This window comes from Camelus ferus, chromosome 13, assembly GCF_009834535.1.
Source record: "Camelus ferus isolate YT-003-E chromosome 13, BCGSAC_Cfer_1.0, whole genome shotgun sequence".
NCBI classification, from domain to species: Eukaryota; Metazoa; Chordata; class Mammalia; order Artiodactyla; family Camelidae; genus Camelus; species Camelus ferus.
The window spans coordinates 18,913,518-18,934,097 of record NC_045708.1 but is presented as its reverse complement, the minus strand read 5'-3'; the positions used below and the strand labels follow the sequence as shown (position 1 = coordinate 18,934,097).

General features: G+C 36.9%; 1 protein-coding gene across 3 annotated transcripts in view; it reads right to left on the bottom strand.

The window, feature by feature from the left end:
• WDTC1 (WD and tetratricopeptide repeats 1) overlaps positions 1-20,580 on the bottom strand; it is a 59,187-nt gene that overhangs the window by 18,988 nt on the left and 19,619 nt on the right. For all 3 annotated transcript variants that reach the window (XM_032495609.1, XM_032495608.1, XM_032495607.1), the window contains 2 exons: positions 837-883; positions 273-384 (listed from right to left, as the gene is read on the bottom strand). In XM_032495609.1, the coding sequence (XP_032351500.1) occupies positions 273-384; positions 837-883 (159 nt within the window). The remainder of the gene's footprint in view (positions 1-272; positions 385-836; positions 884-20,580) is intronic.

Here is a 20,580-nt window from a genome sequence, read left to right as displayed (position 1 = left end):
GGAGTCAAACACAGGTCTGCCTGCTTTTGAAGTTTATGCTCAGAATCATACCTCCCATCACATAAATACAAATTCATCTGGAGCTGGCCTCTTGGCTCTAAAAGAGGAAGTAGAGCGTGGAAAAGAGATGGAGTTTGAGGAATCATCAGCAGATGCTCAGATCACAAAGATGTTTGTGACCCCAAGGGGAACATGGGACACACACATGCAAACATGATCGTGCGCACAGCCCGGTGACACCGTTCACTTTCTCTGTGGCTTAAACTGCTCACCTTGACAGAAAAGATATTTGCAGTGTGTCCTGTGTGCATGGAGAGCAGCTTCTTGTGGTGCAGCGGGTCCCACACAATCGTATGCTGGTCATCAGAACCAGAGGCCAGCAAGCTGCAAGCAGAGCGAGGGAACAGTTCTGACCTCTCCTCAAGATCCTGGGTCCCCTCTCCCTTCCCTGTGTTGATAAGGACGTAGGCCACACAGAATTTGGAGAACGGCAGATGTCACAGAATGTAAGGTTATCGTGTAAACGCTGATTGATTTTCTTCTATTTTGCCCTGAGAAATTTTCCATTGTTCCTTAAATGTATTAGCTTATCAAAAACCAAACCAAACAAAACAGGGTTTGGATGGTCATCCAACCTTCCTTCTACCTGGGATTCACTGTTTAACTCTGTACTGATAATGATGAACTAAACTTCAGTATATAGTAGAGAGCAGCAGTCTCTCCTCACTTGGGTCCCCTTTTTTCCTTAGATCTACAAAGAGTTAGGAAAGTGCCCTTCTTCCAGCCTCCCCACACTCTTCTTCAGCGCCCCTCCAGGTGCTGGAGCTCGTACTTACTCTCCTTTCTCATTCCACTCCAGACAGTTGACACATCCTGAGTGACCCTGGGGGAGCAAATGGAGAGAGACAAGGAAAGAGCCAGTTAGAGGTTCTCCTGGAGAACTCAACACCAAGAAGGCGAACTGAACAGGTACAGCAGCCTTTCCATCGTCAATGTTTTCCAGGTGTATGTAAGTGACCAGAAGTGAATTTAACTGCCTGGCACCTTACAATATATAAAGTATGTTTATATTCATGATCTCACGTGGTACTGAACACCCCTGAGCCTTAAAGGGCAGATTTCATTGATCTTACTTTGCAGAAAAGTAAACTTAAGTTCAGATAACAGTAGTGGAAGTGATATCCAAACAAATCACTGCTCCTATCACTAGAGGGGACATGTCAACAGTCCGTTTGAGGGACATCCCCTCGGCCACAGAAAATTTGCTCAGAGGAGCCTCTGACTGAAGGCAGTCAATCATCTAGAAGGCAGATCTTTCATTCATTTGGCACATATTTAATTTAACCAGCACTACTGCATGCCTGTTCAGATGCTGGGGGTACAGCAGTTTACAAAACAAAGTCCTCAATCTTCTGGAGATTACTTCAAGTAGATGGAGCCCAGTGTAGTAAGGGAAATTGGGCCAGAGTCTTGAGCCTGGGGATCTGAACTGAGAAACATGGAGGAGTGAGGCAGTTAACAACAGATGCCTAAGTTGAAAGCATGCACAGAGAGTAATCACAGCAAAGCTACAATTACAAAGAAACAGAATCCATAAAAAGCAGAAGGTATAAAGTGGCAGAAATGAGTCTTACATGGGTGGAGGAGAGAACAAGTCTCTTCCATTTCTACATACTGTTCTTTCTGCTCCCCCACCATCCCTCATTCCTAAAGGCACCTTGATTTTCATTTCATTATCTGCCTGCCCCAGATCAGACCATATGTTTCAGGAAGTGTAAGTCCATGGTCCTTCCCACAGTGATAGGTTCGGGAACTCAGGCCTAAGCCAATCTGACACAGCATTCACTCGGGCACAGGGATTGGCTCAGAAATGAGCCTGTGACCTCAGCCAGATGCAAGGGGGACAGGTGCTGGGAGTGTGTGGAAAGGAGCTTTCTCATTCTCAGGACAGAGTCTATGAGAGAGATGCCTTTTTTTCTCTGGATGCTGGGTGTCCTCTGTGACTCTTAGAATTGTCACCATGAGGGAAGCCAGCCTGAGAGTAAAATAAACATGAAGAGGAAAGCCCAGCCAAGGGAATCACAGAAAAATGGGGCCAGACTGACCAGAGTAACTGACGCTGATGCCCGTTCCACTCCTGGACTTTCAGTTCAGGAGCCAGTCTATTCACTGTTGTTTAAGGTCACTTGAATTGGGTTGTTACTTGTGGCCCAAAGCATCCTGAGTAACTCATTCTTCAGGTCTCAGTTTAGAGGCATTTCCCTCAAGATGCCTTTCCTGTCCTATAAACTTGGGAGGGAGGCACGCCCTTCCTGTGGGCTCGTACTGTCACACTGTATTAGGGCTCTGTGTCGACATGGTTCCTTGCTTCACCAGACTGAGAAAGCGGGCTTTGTGTACTATGTTCATTGTATCCCCAAGGCCAGGTGCAGTGCCTGGCACGTACCTGCTGCATAATGAACAAATCAGTCCAGTGGGACTAGTGGGAAGAATCAAGAGATACAAACAAATCTAATTCCCCGACTCTCTAGTCAGAAGAGGCTTTTCTTTTGCCTTCTCCTTCCCTCTTACCCTATAAAGATTCTCATCTCGGTTGAACCTCATTTCTTTCCAGGTTCTGCACTTAAATACAGTAACTGACACATTCACTCTGTTCAAACTTGCAAGACCACTTGCTGACCTGAGGTCTCTCACTTTCTCACGGCACTTGGTTGAAGCCCCACATATGGCTCTCATCACTTTCTGGATCAGAATCATTTCTGTCCTCACCCTTCTTATTTTCCCGCTAGTCTTTAAATTACTTGTGCCCAGAGGTCACATCTTCAGCTTGCAGTTTCCCAGAGTATTGAGGGCCTTGAATGACTGCCACTTACTGAGGGCTTACAAAGAGCTAGGCACAGTACCTAGCGCTTGCAATAGGCAGAACAGATGTCACGTCCTGCTCCTCTGGAACCCATGAGTATGCTGTGGTAGGTGGCAAAAGGGACTTTGCCGACGTGATTAAGGTTAAAATCCTTGAGGTGGGGAGAGAATCCTGGATTACCCAGGTAAGCCCAATATAATCACACACGTCCTGAAAACCAGAGAACCTTTCCTGGCTGCAGAGAATAGAGAGATGTAGATTTGAAAGGGACTTGACCTGCTGTTGCTAGTTTTGAAGACGGAAGAAGGGGGTCATAAGCCAAGAAATGCAGCAGTCTCCTCAAACTGGGAAATGCAAGGAAATGGACTCACTCTACAGCCTCCAGAAGGAACACAGCCCTGTCAAGACTTTAGCCTGGTGAGACCCATGTCAGACTTCTGATCTACAGAACTGTAAGATTATAAATTTGTGTTGTTTTAAGCCACTAAGTTTGTGGTAACTTGTTGTGGCAGCAATAGGAAACTAATACAGCATTCTGCGTCCATTATGTTGTTTAAGAAACAGGTATCATTACTCATTTCACGAATAAGAAAAACAGTGCTTGGAGAGGTTATGTAATCTGTTGCTATATTGTGATATAGCACATTTTTATATTTATATATAAGAAATATATATTTAGTCTTCATCCTCATTTCTGGCACAGAGCTCCTAAAACCCTTGGAATTTTCTAAGTAATAAGAGTGGTAAAGGTGTCGTGATACTCATAACAAACTTCTTTCAACTACATCTGAGTTTATGTTAATGAGATGATTTCTAGAAAGTACCTAAGGATGGAGGCTGGTGGCTGGGCAACCAAACATGGTTGGAAGGTTAGAACTTTCAGTCCCACTTCTCTGACCTCCAGGGAAGGCTGAACCAATCACCAATGTACAATAACTTAATCACCCATGTTGATGTAATAGAAAACCCAAAAGCACACGGTTTGGACAGCTTCTGGGTTGGTAGACATGTGGAAATTTGGGGAGACTGGCACGCTTGGAGAGGGCACAGAAGATCTGCACCCCTTCCCACGTACTTTGCCCTATGCATTTCTTCCATCTGGCTGTTCCTGAGTTATATCGTTCTATAATAAATTGGCAATTTAGTAAGTAAAAAATGTTTCTTTGAGTTCTGTGAGCCACTTTAGTAAATTAATCGAACCCAAGAAGAAGGTGGTTGGAACCCCTAATCTATAGCCGATTGATCAGAATCACAGGTGACAACTTGGATTTGCAATTGGCATCTTAAGGAGGGGTGGGGAGCAGCAGGTTAGTCTTACAGGACCGACTCTTAAAGTGTGAGATTGGATGCTATCTTTAGGAAGATAGTATCAGAACTGAGTTAAATTGTAGGGAACCCAGCTGGTGTTGGAGAGTTGCTTGGTGGTGTAAAAGAAAAAATACCCACATAACTGGACACACCTAATGTGGCACAGGTAGCAGTGGTGCCAGGAGGTGGGGTTTTAACTCAAGAGCTCAGGCTCTCAAGAGCTGTCTGAAAACTGCATGAATGTTTCTACAATTACCCTATCTGTCCTCAAATCAGTAGCCCATCCAGTAGACAAATATAATACTTATGATACATTTTTACATAGTAAAAAATAGCTCAAGAGGCAGGTAAGTTGGAAAAGTATAGACAGAAGACTCAAACCTGATTCTACAAAAATACAAAGTAACTACCGAGAAAAAATATTAATAAAGGGCTTTATAAGTTACAATATGTGTTTGAACAGCTACTTTACAAGCCACAGAGTGTTGAAGAGGATTTATTTTGGCCTTGATAAATAAGGCTGGCTTAGATATAGGTACATGATCTGTAAGTACGTTGAAGAATACGATGGAACAAAATATGCCTATGACATAGAATTAAACAGTGGGTTTCAAAAAGAAGGGGAGAAAACCTCAAAATTTAAAGGAATTTAGAGGAGGGACTGTTTACAGATGGCTCCCAGAGAGAAGCAGACTTCCATGTGCCTCCCTGGAACCCTGGAAATGTTTCTACTTAAGGTGGGCCTTGCACACCAGGGACCTGGAGGAAACTGAAAGTGCACAGAGAATGAACCTGCAATAAAAGCTCCAAATCTCACTTAAGTTCCCAGTTACATCTAACTTCTAGTTCCTGCTTAACTTCATTGAATATTGATTATAATTTCTATTTACTATAAGACCCTATAATTTGCTAGGTAGCATGGTGTATGGGAGGAAAAGGAGGCAGGGAGAAGCATTTTATCACTGACTCTGCTTAGAACTGTAAGTTCATAATGATGATAAAAAGCAAAAGGACTTTTAGTTGGTTTTATTACTGCTTTTAAATTCTTTACAGACTTTGCATCCCCTTACAAGCCTGCACTGCTGCCCCCACCTTGATATGCCACTGCTAGGTAGAATATTAGATATTAATATACGTGATCTCATTGTCACTCCCTTTTTACAGGTAAGACCAAGTCTCAGATATTAAATAACTTATCCAGGGTCACACAAATTGTAAACACCAGACCCCAGATGGGAACCCAGATCTCTATGACTCCAAAGTATTTCTTTAATTGTGCTGGACTACCTCAAATGCCACTCTTATTAAAAAGAGACTTCACTGCTCCCATCACCTTAGAGAACTGTTTATCAGTTGCATATAAAGTTAAGCTTACATCTGTCTAGCAATTCCATTCCTTTAGGTATTTACTCAAGGGAAATGAAAACATTTGCCCACATAAAAACTGGCAGAAGAATATCCATAGATGCCTTATTTTTAAAAGCCCTAAACTTGGAAATAACCAAATGGTCATCCACAGGAGAATGGATACACAAAATGCAGTGACCTCTGTATACATACAGGGTGATACTACTCAGAAATAAAAAGGAACTAACCAGGGACACACGCAATCGCATGGATGAAAAAGCATATGCTAAGCAAAAGAAACCAAATACAAAAAATATATATATACTATATAATTCCACTTACATAAAGTACAAGAACAGGCAAAACTAACCTATGGAGACAGAAGCCAAAAAGTGGTTGCTCTGAGGTAGGAGGGATGACTGGAAAGGGCACCATGGGAACTTTTAGGGTAATGACTTTTTCTATCTTGTTGTGGGTGATAGTCACTCAAGTGTCAAAACTCATCTAACTTAATATTTGAGACCTATGTACTTTATTTTTATGTAAATCATACCTCAATAAAGAGAGGGGAAAAAGGTAATAATAATAATAGCAACAGTAGTAGCTAATATATACTAAGCACTATCTCCCCATGTACCACAGGCAACATTGTGCCCTTCATTTATGCTTTGAATTAAACTTTACAACTACCATGTTGTATATTGTAGGTGCTCAATATATGCTTGAACATATGAATGAATTATGAATGACTCCTAGCTCTGCCCTCTGGTGCTTCAGAACATTGAGTTTACTCTAGCATCAAAAGCAGAGGTTGGCACTTTTCCTGTAAAGAGTCAGATAGTAAATATTTTGGGCTCTGCAGACCACACCATCTTTGTTTCAACTACTCAATTCTGCTGTTGAATTACTAAGGCAGCCATAGACAATACATAAATGAATGAGTGTGGCTGTGTTCCAATAAAATTTTATTTATAAAAATAGATGACAATTGATTCAACCCAATCCCTATCAAAATCCCATCTGCCTTCTCTAAAAAAATTCACAAGCTGAACCTAAAGCTTGAATGTAAATTCAAGGGACCCCAAATAGCCAAAATGATCTAGAAGAAGAAAACAAAGTAGAAGACTCGCTTCCCCATTTCAAAACTTACTACAAAGCTACAGTAATCAAAACAGTGTGGTACTGATATAAAGGACAGGCATTTAGATCAATGGAATAGAGCTGAGAGGTCACAAATCAATCTTGATATTTATGTGATTAACTGGTTTCTGTCAAGAGTGCCAAGACAATTCAATGGGGAAAAGAATAGTCTTTTCAACAAATGGTGCTGAAATAACTAGATATCCATGTGCAAAAGAATGAAACTGGGCCCCTGCATGACACCAATATAAAAATTAACCTAAAATGAATCAAAGACATACATATAAAATCTAAAACTGTGAAACTCTTAGATGAAAACATAGGTGTAAATCTTTGAGACCTTGTATTAGACAGTGGTTTCTTAACTATAACACCAAAAACATAAATGACAAAAGAAAAAAACGAATTTGGACTTCATTAAAATTAAAAATGTTGTGTCAAAGGCACTATTAAGAAAGTGAAAAAACTGATACTACTATGTACAAACTAGAAAAAAACCAAGGTCTTACTGTTTAGCATAGGGAACTATATTCAATATCTTATAATAACCTATGATGGTAAAAGAATATTAAAAAATTTATATGTATAACTGAATCACTATGCTATACACCAGAAACTAACATAACATTGTAAATCAACTATACTTCAATTAAAAAAAAAAAAGAAAGTGAGAAAATCAATAGAGGAGAAAAAATCAATGGGAGAAAAAAATTTCAAATCACATATCTGATAAGGGTCTATATTTCTTCGTATATCCTATCCTGGCTCTATACAACTCAACAATAGATAAATTAATTAAATAATGGACAAAGGATCTGAACAGACATTTCTCCAAAGAAGATACACAAATGGCCAATAAGCCCATGAAAAGAAGCTCATCATTAGTCACTACGGAAATGCAAATCAAAACCACAGTGAAATACTACTTCATACCCACTAGGATGACTATAATAAAAAAAGACAGATAATAACTATTGGTGAAGGTATGGATAAATTGGAACCCTCATACATTTCTGGTGGGAATGTAAAATGGTGGGGCTACTTTGAAAAATAGTTTGGCAGTTCCTCAAAAAATTAAACCTAGAGTTGCCATATGACACAGCAGTTCCACTCTTAGGTACATGCCTAAGAGAACTGAAAATATATGTCCATACAAAAACTTGAACACAAATGTTCACGGCGGCATTATTCATAATAACCAAAAAGTGTAAACAACTGAAATGTCCACCAACTGATGAGTGGATAAACAAAATGTGGTATATCCATATAATGGAATGTCATTTGGCCCTAAAAAGGAATGAAGTATGATTCATGCTACAGTATAGAAGAATCATGCTAAGTGAATACACAAAGCTAAGTCAGATACATAAAGCTACATATTGTATGATCCTATTTATATGAGATGTCCAGAATAGGAAAATCCATAGAGACAGAAAGTAGATTAGTGGCTGCCAGGGGTGGTATCAGGGGTAGGGGATGGGGAGTAACTGCTCATATGGGTAAAGGGTTTCTATTTTGGGGTTATGAAAATGTCTGGAATTAGATAATGGTGATGGCTGCACAACTTTGTGAATATATTTTTTAAAAACCCACTTACATAAAATAAAAAATAAACTTAAAAAACCAAGTCGACAAAGAGGTGGCAGGTTGGATTTGGCCTGCAGGTCCTAATTTGCTGATCCCTGATCTAAAGGACAGTCATTGAAATCTCTCAGAAAATCAGATCTCTGCTCGATCTTTTCCTTTGAGGGTGACTATTTAATTAATTTGTTATCTAATTTACTTCTCTAAACTGATATTGTTAAAAAAAAAAAAAACAACTCTGACAAATCTTTGTTAGAATCAGGTTACCTATGAAACTGTCCTGGTCTACCATACCAACTGTATTCAAAAAGAAAACCAATGTAGTTTGACCTGACTTGTTTCCAATGTACTTACGCTCAAAGTATACAAGAAACAAAATAGAAACAAAAAAAAAAAGCAATAAAGCCAGATTATGAAGGTAAGATACATAATGTTTGCAACTTGTTTAAGGAAAATATTAAGAAAACTAATAAGGCAAGAGAATAAATCCACCAAGCCAAGAACTATTTTTTGTTAAGTCCCTTAAAAAAGTGGACACATGGTTGAGGTGGAAAGCATATGAACTCTGAAGCCAGACAGGCCTGATGTAAGTCTTATTAATCTTATTTCTACCACTTATGTGACCTTGGAAGTGCTCAGTTTTACTCTCCTTATTTGTAAAGTAAGGTTACTTTTCTCTTCCTCTACCTCTCAATGTTAATGCCTGACACTGTGCCAAGAAATCCCACAAGTTAGAGAAATAGGATGGATCAAAATGTGATCAGAACTTTAAGGTGGACTTAGAAGATCCTGGTGATGTTGAAAGCAAGTACCCCGCTGCCCCCAAAGGACTGCAGGCCACAAACTGAAATCCCAGGATATTTGGCTTCTGTCTGGTTATGACAATAAAACTCACTGAGACAAGATGAACTAGCAGATATAACTAAAGGGAGACTAGGAACCTGCAGCTAAGATGTCCAAGGGATACAGAGAAATGGTTTGGTCTATATCCCCACCTTAGAATTTATCCTAATTAACATTAAACTTAAATCCTCTAATCTCAACCTCCTTTCTGGCTCTCTTACTCAGTTGCTGCCACTATAACACTTTGTTCTTTCTTAACATTTTCTATTTTGAAACAATTTCAAATGTATTAAAAAAGGCACAATAGTACAAAAATACCCATATATATACCTTTCCCCTAAATAACTGTCAACATTGCCACATTGCTTGCTTTCTCTCCCTCTCCTCGCTCTTTACGCATGCACGCACGCACGCACGTGCACACACACACACACACACACACACTTTTTCCTGAACAATTTGAGAGTAAATTGCAGACTTCAGGAACCTTTACATACTTAACTACTTCATGTATTTCAAAGAACAAGGTCATTCTTTTATTTAGCCAGAGCACATTTATCAAAATCAGGAAATCTGACACTGATATGATACTACCTTTCAATATATACTCCATATTCACATTTCACCAACTGCCCCAATAATATCCCTTTGATTTTGCTGACCCAGGATCCAATCCAGGATCCCACACTGCATTTAGTTGTCATTTTCTTTTTAGTCTCCTTTAATCTGGAAGAGTGCTTAAACCCTTCTTCATTTTTTTGTGACACTGACATTTCTGAAGAATATGTCAGCTGCTCTGGAAAAATGTCTCTCGGTTTGGATTCTTCAGATTACTCCCTCATGATTAGTTTTAGGTAACACATTTCGACAGAAATGCCACCTAAGTGATTTTGTGTCCTCCTCGGTGCACACTGTCAGCTGGCATCTGATGTTAAGGTGGTATCGATCAGGTTTCTCTACTCTAATGTTACTATTTTCCTCTCTGCTATCTGTGACTTTTACATTGTGCAAGTATACTGTCCTCCATCAAATTTCTACCCAGTGGTTTCAATCACTCATTGATTATACTTGCCTGAGTCAATTACTGGTATGACGTGGGATGATAAAATGGTGACTTTTCCAACTTTATCATTTCTTCATTTAGTGGTTGGCAGTCTACTAGAATGAAGTGCTTTTTGCTCTCTCTCTCCTCCTCCCCTTCTTTTTTCCTTCCTTCTCTCTTATCAGTGCAAACTCAGACATTCAAATTGTCATGAATTTGGCCAGAAGCATGCCCTTCAAGCTTGCTTCTGTGTCCTTATGATATGTCCCTATCATTTTTATTTCTTTATTTTCTGTTGATCTTCTGCCACAAGGTACTGTAGGCTCATCTTGTATACTCGCTCTCCCAGACCTGAATTGGTTATTCCTCCAAGGACCCCTGGTTCTTTCTACTGGGGAATGGCATTTAGAAACCAGTAACTCATAGCTAATTGGGTATCATTCCTTCTGGACTCTTTGAGAAGACAGAGCTGGAAATAATATGTAAGAATATATTAAAATATATGTATTTTTTAAACCATGAGCTCATACTGATACTGCTAATGCCAATCCAATACCTGAGTCCTTCTTTGCCTTTCCCTGTTACACATTTGAATTTTCCTTCTCCCAGTGAAAAGGGAACAACATTGATATATCTATTATATCAATATTAAGTTATATTTATATTAACATTGATATATTTATACCAGCAGCACGGACATATTTACTCATTTGCTCAATTCTACAATACACACAAAACAGTTACAGAATTACTGCAGCAATACTAGTACAGATGACAAATCTACTAACTAGAGTTCAGTCAAGATTTCTTTAGTTTATTTTGTCTTTTAAAATACATAAATTCAAAGAATATATATATCCAATTATGAGTCAGTTGGCATCCCCATCCCCATCGTTGCTGATTTAATTTTACTTTTTGAATGTGCAAAACCTCAATGTGGTTATAAAAGTAAAAACTCTACAAAAAGGTCCAGAAGAGTTATTCCCTTTTCTCTACCCCTCCATTCTATGCCTTCTATCCCTCAGAAGTGACCAACTTCATTAGCCTTTGCTAATCCATTCTATGCTTGTGTTTGCAAGGATATGTAGGTACATATATAAATTCTTACTCTCTGTCATATAAAAATTGGCAAATAAAATAGCCCTTAAATATATGGAAAAGATATTCAATTTCATTCATAACACAAAGGTAACAAACTATATTGAGATACCATTTTTCATCTGTTAGAATAGTAAAAAATTCAAAAGCTTAACCACACAGTCTGTTGGTGAGTTATGGAGAAACAGGCACTCTTATGCATTGTTACCAGGAAGGCAAAATGTTGCAATTTCCTTGGAGGGAAATTTGGCAATATCTAACAAAACCACAGATACATTTACTCTTTGGCCAGCACTCCCACTTCTAGGTTTTTACCCTAAAGATACATCTCTAGCAATACTAAAATACATATGCATATGCATAAGGTTATTCATTATAGTACTATAATTACAAACTATTAGAAAGAACTCTTAAGAGTCTATACATGGGAAATTAATTGAATAAATCTTCGTTCATCTACATAATAGAGTACTATGCAGCTGTGAAAAAGAACTCTCATTAACTGATTTGAGTGATTCCAAGATATATTAAGAGAAAAAAGAGAATATATTTAATTCCTCAATGATTCTTTATCCTCAACAAGTCCTCCAAGTTCAGACAGTCTATTTTCTCCTTACATGCTACCTCATGCCTTCACTTCCTTCCCTAACCCCCTAATAATCCATGATTCATTATTAGAATCATTCTCTTGCAATATTCATCTGACAAAACCCCAACCACAGATGATCTTCTAGCTTTCCTGTATCATCAGCTTTCTCCTTCTCTACTGACTCTTTCTCCTTGGGATTAAACATGCTCAAGTTTCTCTAATCGAAAAAATCCTCCCTTGATGCAAATCCACATCCAGCTATGGCCTTCCATTTCTCTTCTCCTTCATAGCCACACTGAAAGAATAGTCCATACTCAATATTTTCACTTCATCACTTCCCAATAATTCTTCAACCCAATTCTATCTATAACACAAAAATGGCCCTTGACAAGGTTATTATTGTGACTTCCTTGCCGTAAGTCAATGGGAGACTTCACAGTCCTCATTTTACTTGGTCCCTGGTAGTATTTGATAATGCTGACCAATTCTTTCTCAATGAAACTTTCCTATTCTGGGTTCTGTGGCATCATCCTCTCTGTTTTCCTTTCTACTCTTCTAGTTGCTCTTTCTTGATACCCATTGCATACTCTTCTTTGTCTACCTGGCTCTTATATTGGTCTTTTTTTATGGCTCTATCCTAGGCTTTCTTCCTACTCTACACACTCCTCAAAGGCAATCACAACTCATTTTCATTGTTTCAATCTATATGCTGCTTACTGCTCCCAAATCAACATCTCCAGTGGGTACCCCTATCTTAAACTTAGACCTAAATATTCCAACTACTTATCTAGAAAGCTCCAGAACATCCATAACCAAGCTTTTCATCTTTTCCCTCTAACTTATTCCTTCTCCAGTGCACCCTAACTCAGTGAATGGCACTATCATTTACTCAGCCAACCAGAAACTTGACTTTCATCTTTGACTCCTCTCTCTTCATAACTTTCCACATTCAATCACCAAAAATTTTGTTAATTCTATCTCTTAAAGGCCTTTCAAATTCACTGACTTCTAGCAGTATCTAAATACATAAAACAAATACTAACACACATAAAGGAAGAAATTGATGGGAATACAATAGTAGCAGAGACTTTAACACCCCACTAACATCAATGGACAGATCTTCCAGACAGAAAAGCAACAAGGTAACAGAGATCCTAAATGACAAAATAGAACAGTTAGACTTAATTGATATTTTTAGGACATTATATCAAAAAAAAAAAAAAAAAAAAAACCCAAAAAACAAACCCGGAATATACATTGTTTTCAAGTGCACATGGAACATTCTGTAGGATAGACCACATACTAGGGCACAAAACAAGCCTCCACAAATTTAGGAGGATACAAATTATTTCACACATATTTTTCTGACCACAACAGTATGAAACTAGAAATCAACCACAGAAAGACAAATGAGAAAAAAACAATTGCATGGAGACTAAACAACATGCTGCTAAAAAACCAATGAGTCAATGATGAAATCAAAGAAGAAATTAAAAAACACCTTAAGACAAATGACACAATAACACAAAATCTGTGGGATGCAGCAAAAGCAGTCCTAAGACAGAAGTTCACAGTGATATAGGACCTCCTCAAAAAACAAGAAAAATCTCAAATAAACAACCTAAACATACCACTTAAAAGAATTAGAAAAAGAAGAACAAACAAAAGTCAGCAGAAGGAAAAAATAATAAAGATCATAGAGGAAATAAATAAAATAGAGATTTTAAAACAATAGAAAAAAATCAGTAAAACCAAGAGCCGGTTGTTTTGAAAGAGTAGACAAAATCAACAAACTTCTGGCCAGGCTCACCAAGAAGAAAAGGGAGGACCCTAATAAACAAAATGAGAAATGAAACAGGATAAATAACAACCGATACCACTGATACACAAAGAATCATTAAGAGAATAGTATAAACAATCATATACCAACAAACTGGACAACCCAGAAAAATTGGACAAGTTTCTAGAAGCATACAGTCCACCAAAATCATATCAAGAAGAAATAGATAATTTGAACTGACTGATCACTAGAACTGAAATGAAATCTGTAAGAAAAAAAAACTCCCTGCAAACAAAAGTCCAGGACTGGATGGCTTCACTGGGGAATTCTACCAAACATACAAAGAATTGATACCAATCTTTCTCAAACTCTTCCAAAAGACTGAAGAGAAGGAAACACTCCCAAAGTCATTCTACAAAGCCACCATCACCCTGTTCCCCAAACCAGACAAAGCCACTATCAAAAAAGAAAATTACAGACTAATATCATTGATGAACATAGATGCAAAAATTCTCAGCAAAATATTAGCAAACTGAATCCAATAACACATAAAAAAGATTATACATCATGATCAAGTTGGCTTCATTCCAGGATCACAAGGATGGTTCAAAATCTGCAAATCAATGTGATACACCACATCAACAAAAGAAAAGACAAAAACCACATGATCATCTCAATAGATGCAGAGAAAGCATTTGATAAAATTCAACATCCATTCATGATAAAAACTCTTACCAAAGTGGGTATAGAGGGAACACATCTCAACATAATAAAAGCCGTTTATGACAGACTTACAGTCAACATAATACTCAATGATGAAAAGCTGAAAGCCTTCTGCTAAAATCTGGAACAAGACAAGAATGCCTACTCTTACCACTTCTGTTCAAAATAGTATTGGAAGTCTTAGCCACAGCAATCAGACAAGAAAGGAAATATAAGGGATCCAAATTGGAAGAGGTAAAATTGTCACTATATGCAGATGACATGATGCTAAAGACTCCACACAAAAACTACTAGAACTGATAAATGAATTCAGCAAGGTAGTAGGACATGAGATTAACTTACAGAAGTCTGTTGCATTTCTTTACACTAATAATGAAATATCAGAAAAGAAAAGTTAAAAAAAATCCCTTTAAAAGTTGCATCCAAAAAAATACTTAGGAATAAACCTGATCAAGGAGGTAAAAGACTTATTCACTGAGAACTATAAAACACTGACAAAGGAAATTAAAGATGATTTAAAGAAATAGACATCCATACTCTTGGATTTGAAGAATTAATATTGTTAAGATGGCCATACTACCCAAAGCAATCCACAGATTCAATGCGATCCCTGTCAAATTACCAAGGACATTTTCCACAAAATCAGAAAAAATAGTCCTAAAATTTATATGGAATCACAAAAGACCCAAAATTGCCAAAGCAATACTTAGGAAAAAGAATGAAGCTGGAGGCATAACCCTCCCACATTTCAGACAATACTACAAAGCTACAGTAATCAAAACAGCACGGTACTGGCACAAAAACAGATATAGGGATCAATGGAACAGAATAGACAGCCCAGAAATAAACCCACATACCTATGGTCCATTAATCTTCAACAAAAGAGGCAAGAATACACAATGGAGAAAAGATAGTCTCTTTGGCAAGTGGTGTTGGGAAAGCTGGACAGCCACATGTAAATCAATGAAGTTAGAACACTCCTCACACCATACACAAAAATAAACTCAAAATGGCTTAAAGACTTAAACATAAGACAGGACACCATAAATCTCTTAGAAGAGAACATAGGCAAAACACTCTCTGACATAAATCATAGCAATGTTATCTTAGGTAAGTCTCTCCAGTCAATATAAGTAAAAGCAAAAATAAACAAATGGGACCTCATCAAATGTATAAGCTTTTTCACAGCAAAGGGAACTATAAACAAAACAAAAAGACAACTTACAGACTGGGAGAAAAGTACTTGCAAATGATGCAACTAACAAGGGCTTAATTTCCAGAATATACAGGCAGCTCATACAACTCAATAACAACAAAAAAGCTCAATCAAAAATTGGGCAGAAGACCTAAATAGACATTTCTCCAAAGACATACACATGGCCAATAGCCACATGAAAAGATGCTCAATATCACTAATTATCAGAGAAATGCAAATCAAAGCTATAATGACATATCACCTCACACTGGTCAGAATGGCCATCATTAAAAAGTCCACAAATGATAAATGCTGGAGAGGCTGCGGAGAAAAGGGAACTCTCCTACACTGTTGGTGGGAATGTAATTGGTGCAGCCACTATGGAAAGAAGTATGGAGATTCCTTAAAAAACTAAAAATAGACTTACCATATGATCCAGCAATCCCACTCCTGGGCATGTATCCAGAGGGAGCTTTAATTCAAAAAGATACATGCACCCCAATGTTTATAGCAGCACTATTTACAATAGTCAAGACATGGAAACAACCTAAATGTCCATCGACAGATGACTGGATAAAGAAGATGTGGTATATTTATGCAATGGAATGTTACTCAGCCATAAAGAAGAATGAAATAATGCCATTAGCAACAACATGGATGGATCTAGAGATTATCATACTAAGTGAAGTAAATCAGACAGAGAAAGGCAAGTATCATATGATATAACTTATATGTGGAATTTTAAAAAATGATACAAATGAATTTATTTACAAAACAGAAAGAGACTCACAGACATAGAAAACAACGGATGGTTACTAAAGGGGAAAGAGGGGGGAGGGATAAATAAGGAATTTGGGATTAGTGGATACAAACTACTATATGTAAAATGGATTAACAACAGGGTCCTAATGTATAATATGAGGAACTATATTCAATATTTTGTAATAACCTATAATGAGAAATATATGAAAAAAATATATGAATGACTGAATCACTATGCTGTCCACCAGAAACTAGCACAACACTATAAGTCAACTATACTTCAATTTAAAAAAAATTCAAAACAACAAAAACATTCACTGACTTCTCTCCATCCAGATTACCATTATCTAGGTTCAGGTAACACATCACCTCTCCCTGAATCATTGCCACTGCCTCTTAAGTGGTCTGGCTATCCCCAGTTCAAACCCTCTGCAATCTTCACTTTGAAGCCAAGATTAATTTAAAAAAAAAAAACAAAAAACCTTAACCCTGATCATATGCTCCCATGGTAAACACCACTCAGTGGCTCTCCACTGCCCTTAGAGTAAAATTGACAGTCTTCAACATAGCTCACAATATCCATCATTATGAACATCCCAAGCACATTCACCTCAGCAACCTCATCTGCCATCATTCTTCCATGAGTATTCCGTGACCATCTCATCTGTTTTCTTGAACTGAGTACCTGCTACTCTCTCTTGCATCACTCATATGCTGTTCCCCCAACCTAGAACCTTTTCTCTCCCTATCTCCCCCAAATCTAACTAGTTCCTCTCATCTATCTTTCAGGTATAGTCTAGAATACATTACTATTAAGAGCCAAGTTGAGATCTCTCAGGCCCATCATGTTTTACTCATTTGTGAAATTTCTTAGAATAATGATGACACATCAGGGAGAAGAGGTTGAGGCTGGGGAAAGAATAAACGTTTTTTTAGCACTATGTTTATTAGAATGAAGAAGTGTGATTAAGAGTATAAACTGGTACAAACTCCATGAAAGGCAGTTTTGTTACTATTTATCAAAATCACAGATGCATATATCATACCCTTTGACCTATATTAATTCTACTTGTAGGTATTTATTCTGTAACTATTCACCCACATACGCCAAATTATGTTGCAAGGAGTAACACTGTACCTTCAAAAGATTGTAAGTAACCCACATATCCATCAACAGGGATAGTTTAAATAAATTATGGTACATTCACACAACAGAATACTCTGAAGCCATGAAAGAATTAGACATTAGAAATATCTTTATGTACTGATATGGTAAAATCATGAAAGTACATTTTAAATTCAAAAAGTAAGGTACAAAGTAGTAAATATGTTGGGCTAATATTTGTAAAAAAAAAAAGGTAAGGATTTTATGCATAAAATTTCTCTGGATGAAACTGAATACATTAGTTGATTTCAGGTAAGTGAATTTGGTGGCTGGGAAAAAAAGTGAAAAGTAGACAATCTTTTAAACTTTTAAGCTAACTCTAATACAGAAAATTAAAAAAGCCAATCAAACCAACAGGCTTTTTAGTGAGCCTCTACTAAATAGTCACCACTAGGTCCCAAGAGTTCTCTTTAAGTTTCCTTTTGTATTTTTCAAAAGTACACAAAGTAATAAATTAGGAAATCCAGGGGAAAAATTCCCCCAGATAATAAAGAGGAAAACATTATAATCAATAACCACAAAAAGGTAAGAGTGTTTACTGCTGATTTTACCTATTTTATCCCACTCCCAACCCTTATTAAATCACTTCTTCTTAATGCCAAAAATCAGCTGTCGTTAACTGAAATGGGGTCCATGTGTGACAATGGGTGAGAAATAAAACAAGGGAAGAAAATGATTATAAAGCATTTTAAAAAGTTAGATCCCATTAAATCAGCATCTTAGGAACAGCATCTTAGTAAACCTTAAGAGCTTTCTATAAATAACCACAGTAATAGCAGCTAATATTTGAGTGCTATGCACCATGAATTTTATAATATACAGGGTGTTGTGCTAAGTACTTTACGTAAATTAACTTATTTATTCCACCTCTCAAACCTAAGAGACAAACAGGATTATTATACAGATGATGAAATGGGGCCTAGAAGTTAAAGGACTTATCCAAGGTCATATGGCTTATAATGGCATTTTTATTACTATTGTGGGGAGGGGCATGTCAAAAAAAGGTATCCCCTCCAATTTCAAACTAGGAAAAGAGGGAAATAAGAGAGCCTTTTGAAAGTTAGGATTGTAAAAATCAGTACAGTTGAATTTTCTCTCCTCCTTGGCTTCTATGATACCATGTGCTCCTTTCTCTATGTTATTCTGTCTCCTGTGGGTAGAGGAAGAGAAGAAACAGATAATCTCTAAATGCTGAAACACCTTGGTTCTTGGTCTTGAACACTCTCTCTCTTCCTACTTTCTTTCTCATTGATACTATCTAGTCATCTAGTTTCATGGCCCTATGGATCATTGGTTTGCAAACCTTTTAGCCTCCAGACCCCTTTACACTATTAAAAATTATTGAGGATCCCAAAGAGCTTTTGTTTATATGGGTTATCTATCAATATTCACCATATTAGAAGTTAAAACTGAAATATTAATCTCATTTAAAATTAAGATTATTAATTATAATTTTAATTTAATGAAATTAAAGTGATTAATTTCATTAAAAAATAACAATAAAATATGGTTAACACATTTTAAATAAAAAGTAACTATTTCCCAAGACAAATGAATTTAATGAGAAAAGTGGCGTTGCTCTATACTTTTACAAAACTCTTTAATGTCTATCTTGATGGAAGACAAATGGGTTCTCATATCTACTTTTGTATTCAGTTTGTTGCAATGTTATTTTGGTTGAAGTATAAAAGAAAATGCAGCCTCATAAAGATAAGTAGAACAGGGAGGAGTATTTTAGTGGCCTTTTCAGATAATTGTAGATATCTTTGTTGGATTCTGCACCAAAACTGGACAAATAATGGTTTCTCAATTTTAAACAATGTGGAATCTGAAACTGTATCAGTCAGCTCTTGGTATCCTGCTACATTAAAATACATTAGTCAATTTGCATTATGCCTGGGTCTTTTACACATATATGATTTAGTTCTGAAAACAGTGACTCATTGAATTGGATCATCATCAAACATTAACATTTATTACATAATATTGTTGACATCTGTTAATATTACCACAGATTGCATCCAAGTCTTTTAAGAAGTATCAAGAAACTGAGAAGCTATCAAGCTCACGATGGCAGATACAAGTTTTCCTATATATTTTTTTTTCTTTAAAGTTCAAATTTTATCCTTGGCAACAAATACTGTCAGTTATTTTTCCTGAAGTGACAGCTTACTTCATTCATTTTTAAGAAAATGTCTGCCAAATACCCATGTCTGAATAACCACAGTTTTCTCTGCTAGCCATTCTTTCAGATGGTTCCATGACAAAAAATAACTAGTTGAGCTTGCAACTCAAACAACTGCACACGTACTTTTCCTCAAGACCATCATAGTTCAGTATGCAGCAATAGTAATTTTATGGATTCTTCCCATCCCATGGTACAGAATACTAAAAAGATGTGTATTTTTAAGATGTGTATTTAAAATTAATAACTTTTCCTTTTTTTTTAAACTGAAGTATAGTCAGTTACAATGTGGCAATTTCTAGTGTACAGCATAATGTTTCAGTCATACATATATTTGTATGTATATACATGTATTTGTTTTCATATTCTTTTTCATTATGTTACTACAAGATATTGAATATAGTTCCCTCTGCTATATGGAAGAAATTCTTTTTAATCTATTTTATATACAGTAGTTAATATTTGCAAATCCTGAACTCCTGATTTACCCATTCCCACTCTCGTTTCTCCTGGTAACCATAAATTTGTTTGCTATGTCTGAGTCTGTTTCTGTCTTGCAGGTAAGTTCATCAGTGTCTTCTTTTTTTTTAGATTCCACATATGAGTGATATCATGTGGTTCTTTTCTTTCTCCTTCTGGCTTACTTCACTTAGAATGATGACCTCCAGGTCTATCCATGTTGCTGCAAATGGCATTATTTTATTATTTTTTATGGCTGAGTAGTATTCCATTGTATGAATATACCACAGCTTCTTTATCCAGTCCTCTGCCAATGGACATTTAGGTTGTTTCCATGTCTCAGCTATTGTATCTAGTGCTGCTATGAACAATGGGGTGCATGTATCTTTTCGAATTAGAGTTCCCTCCAGATATACACTCAGTAGTTGGATTGCTGGGTCATATGGTAAGTCTAATTTTAGTTCTTTTTCAGGAATCTCCAAGTTGTTTTCCATAAT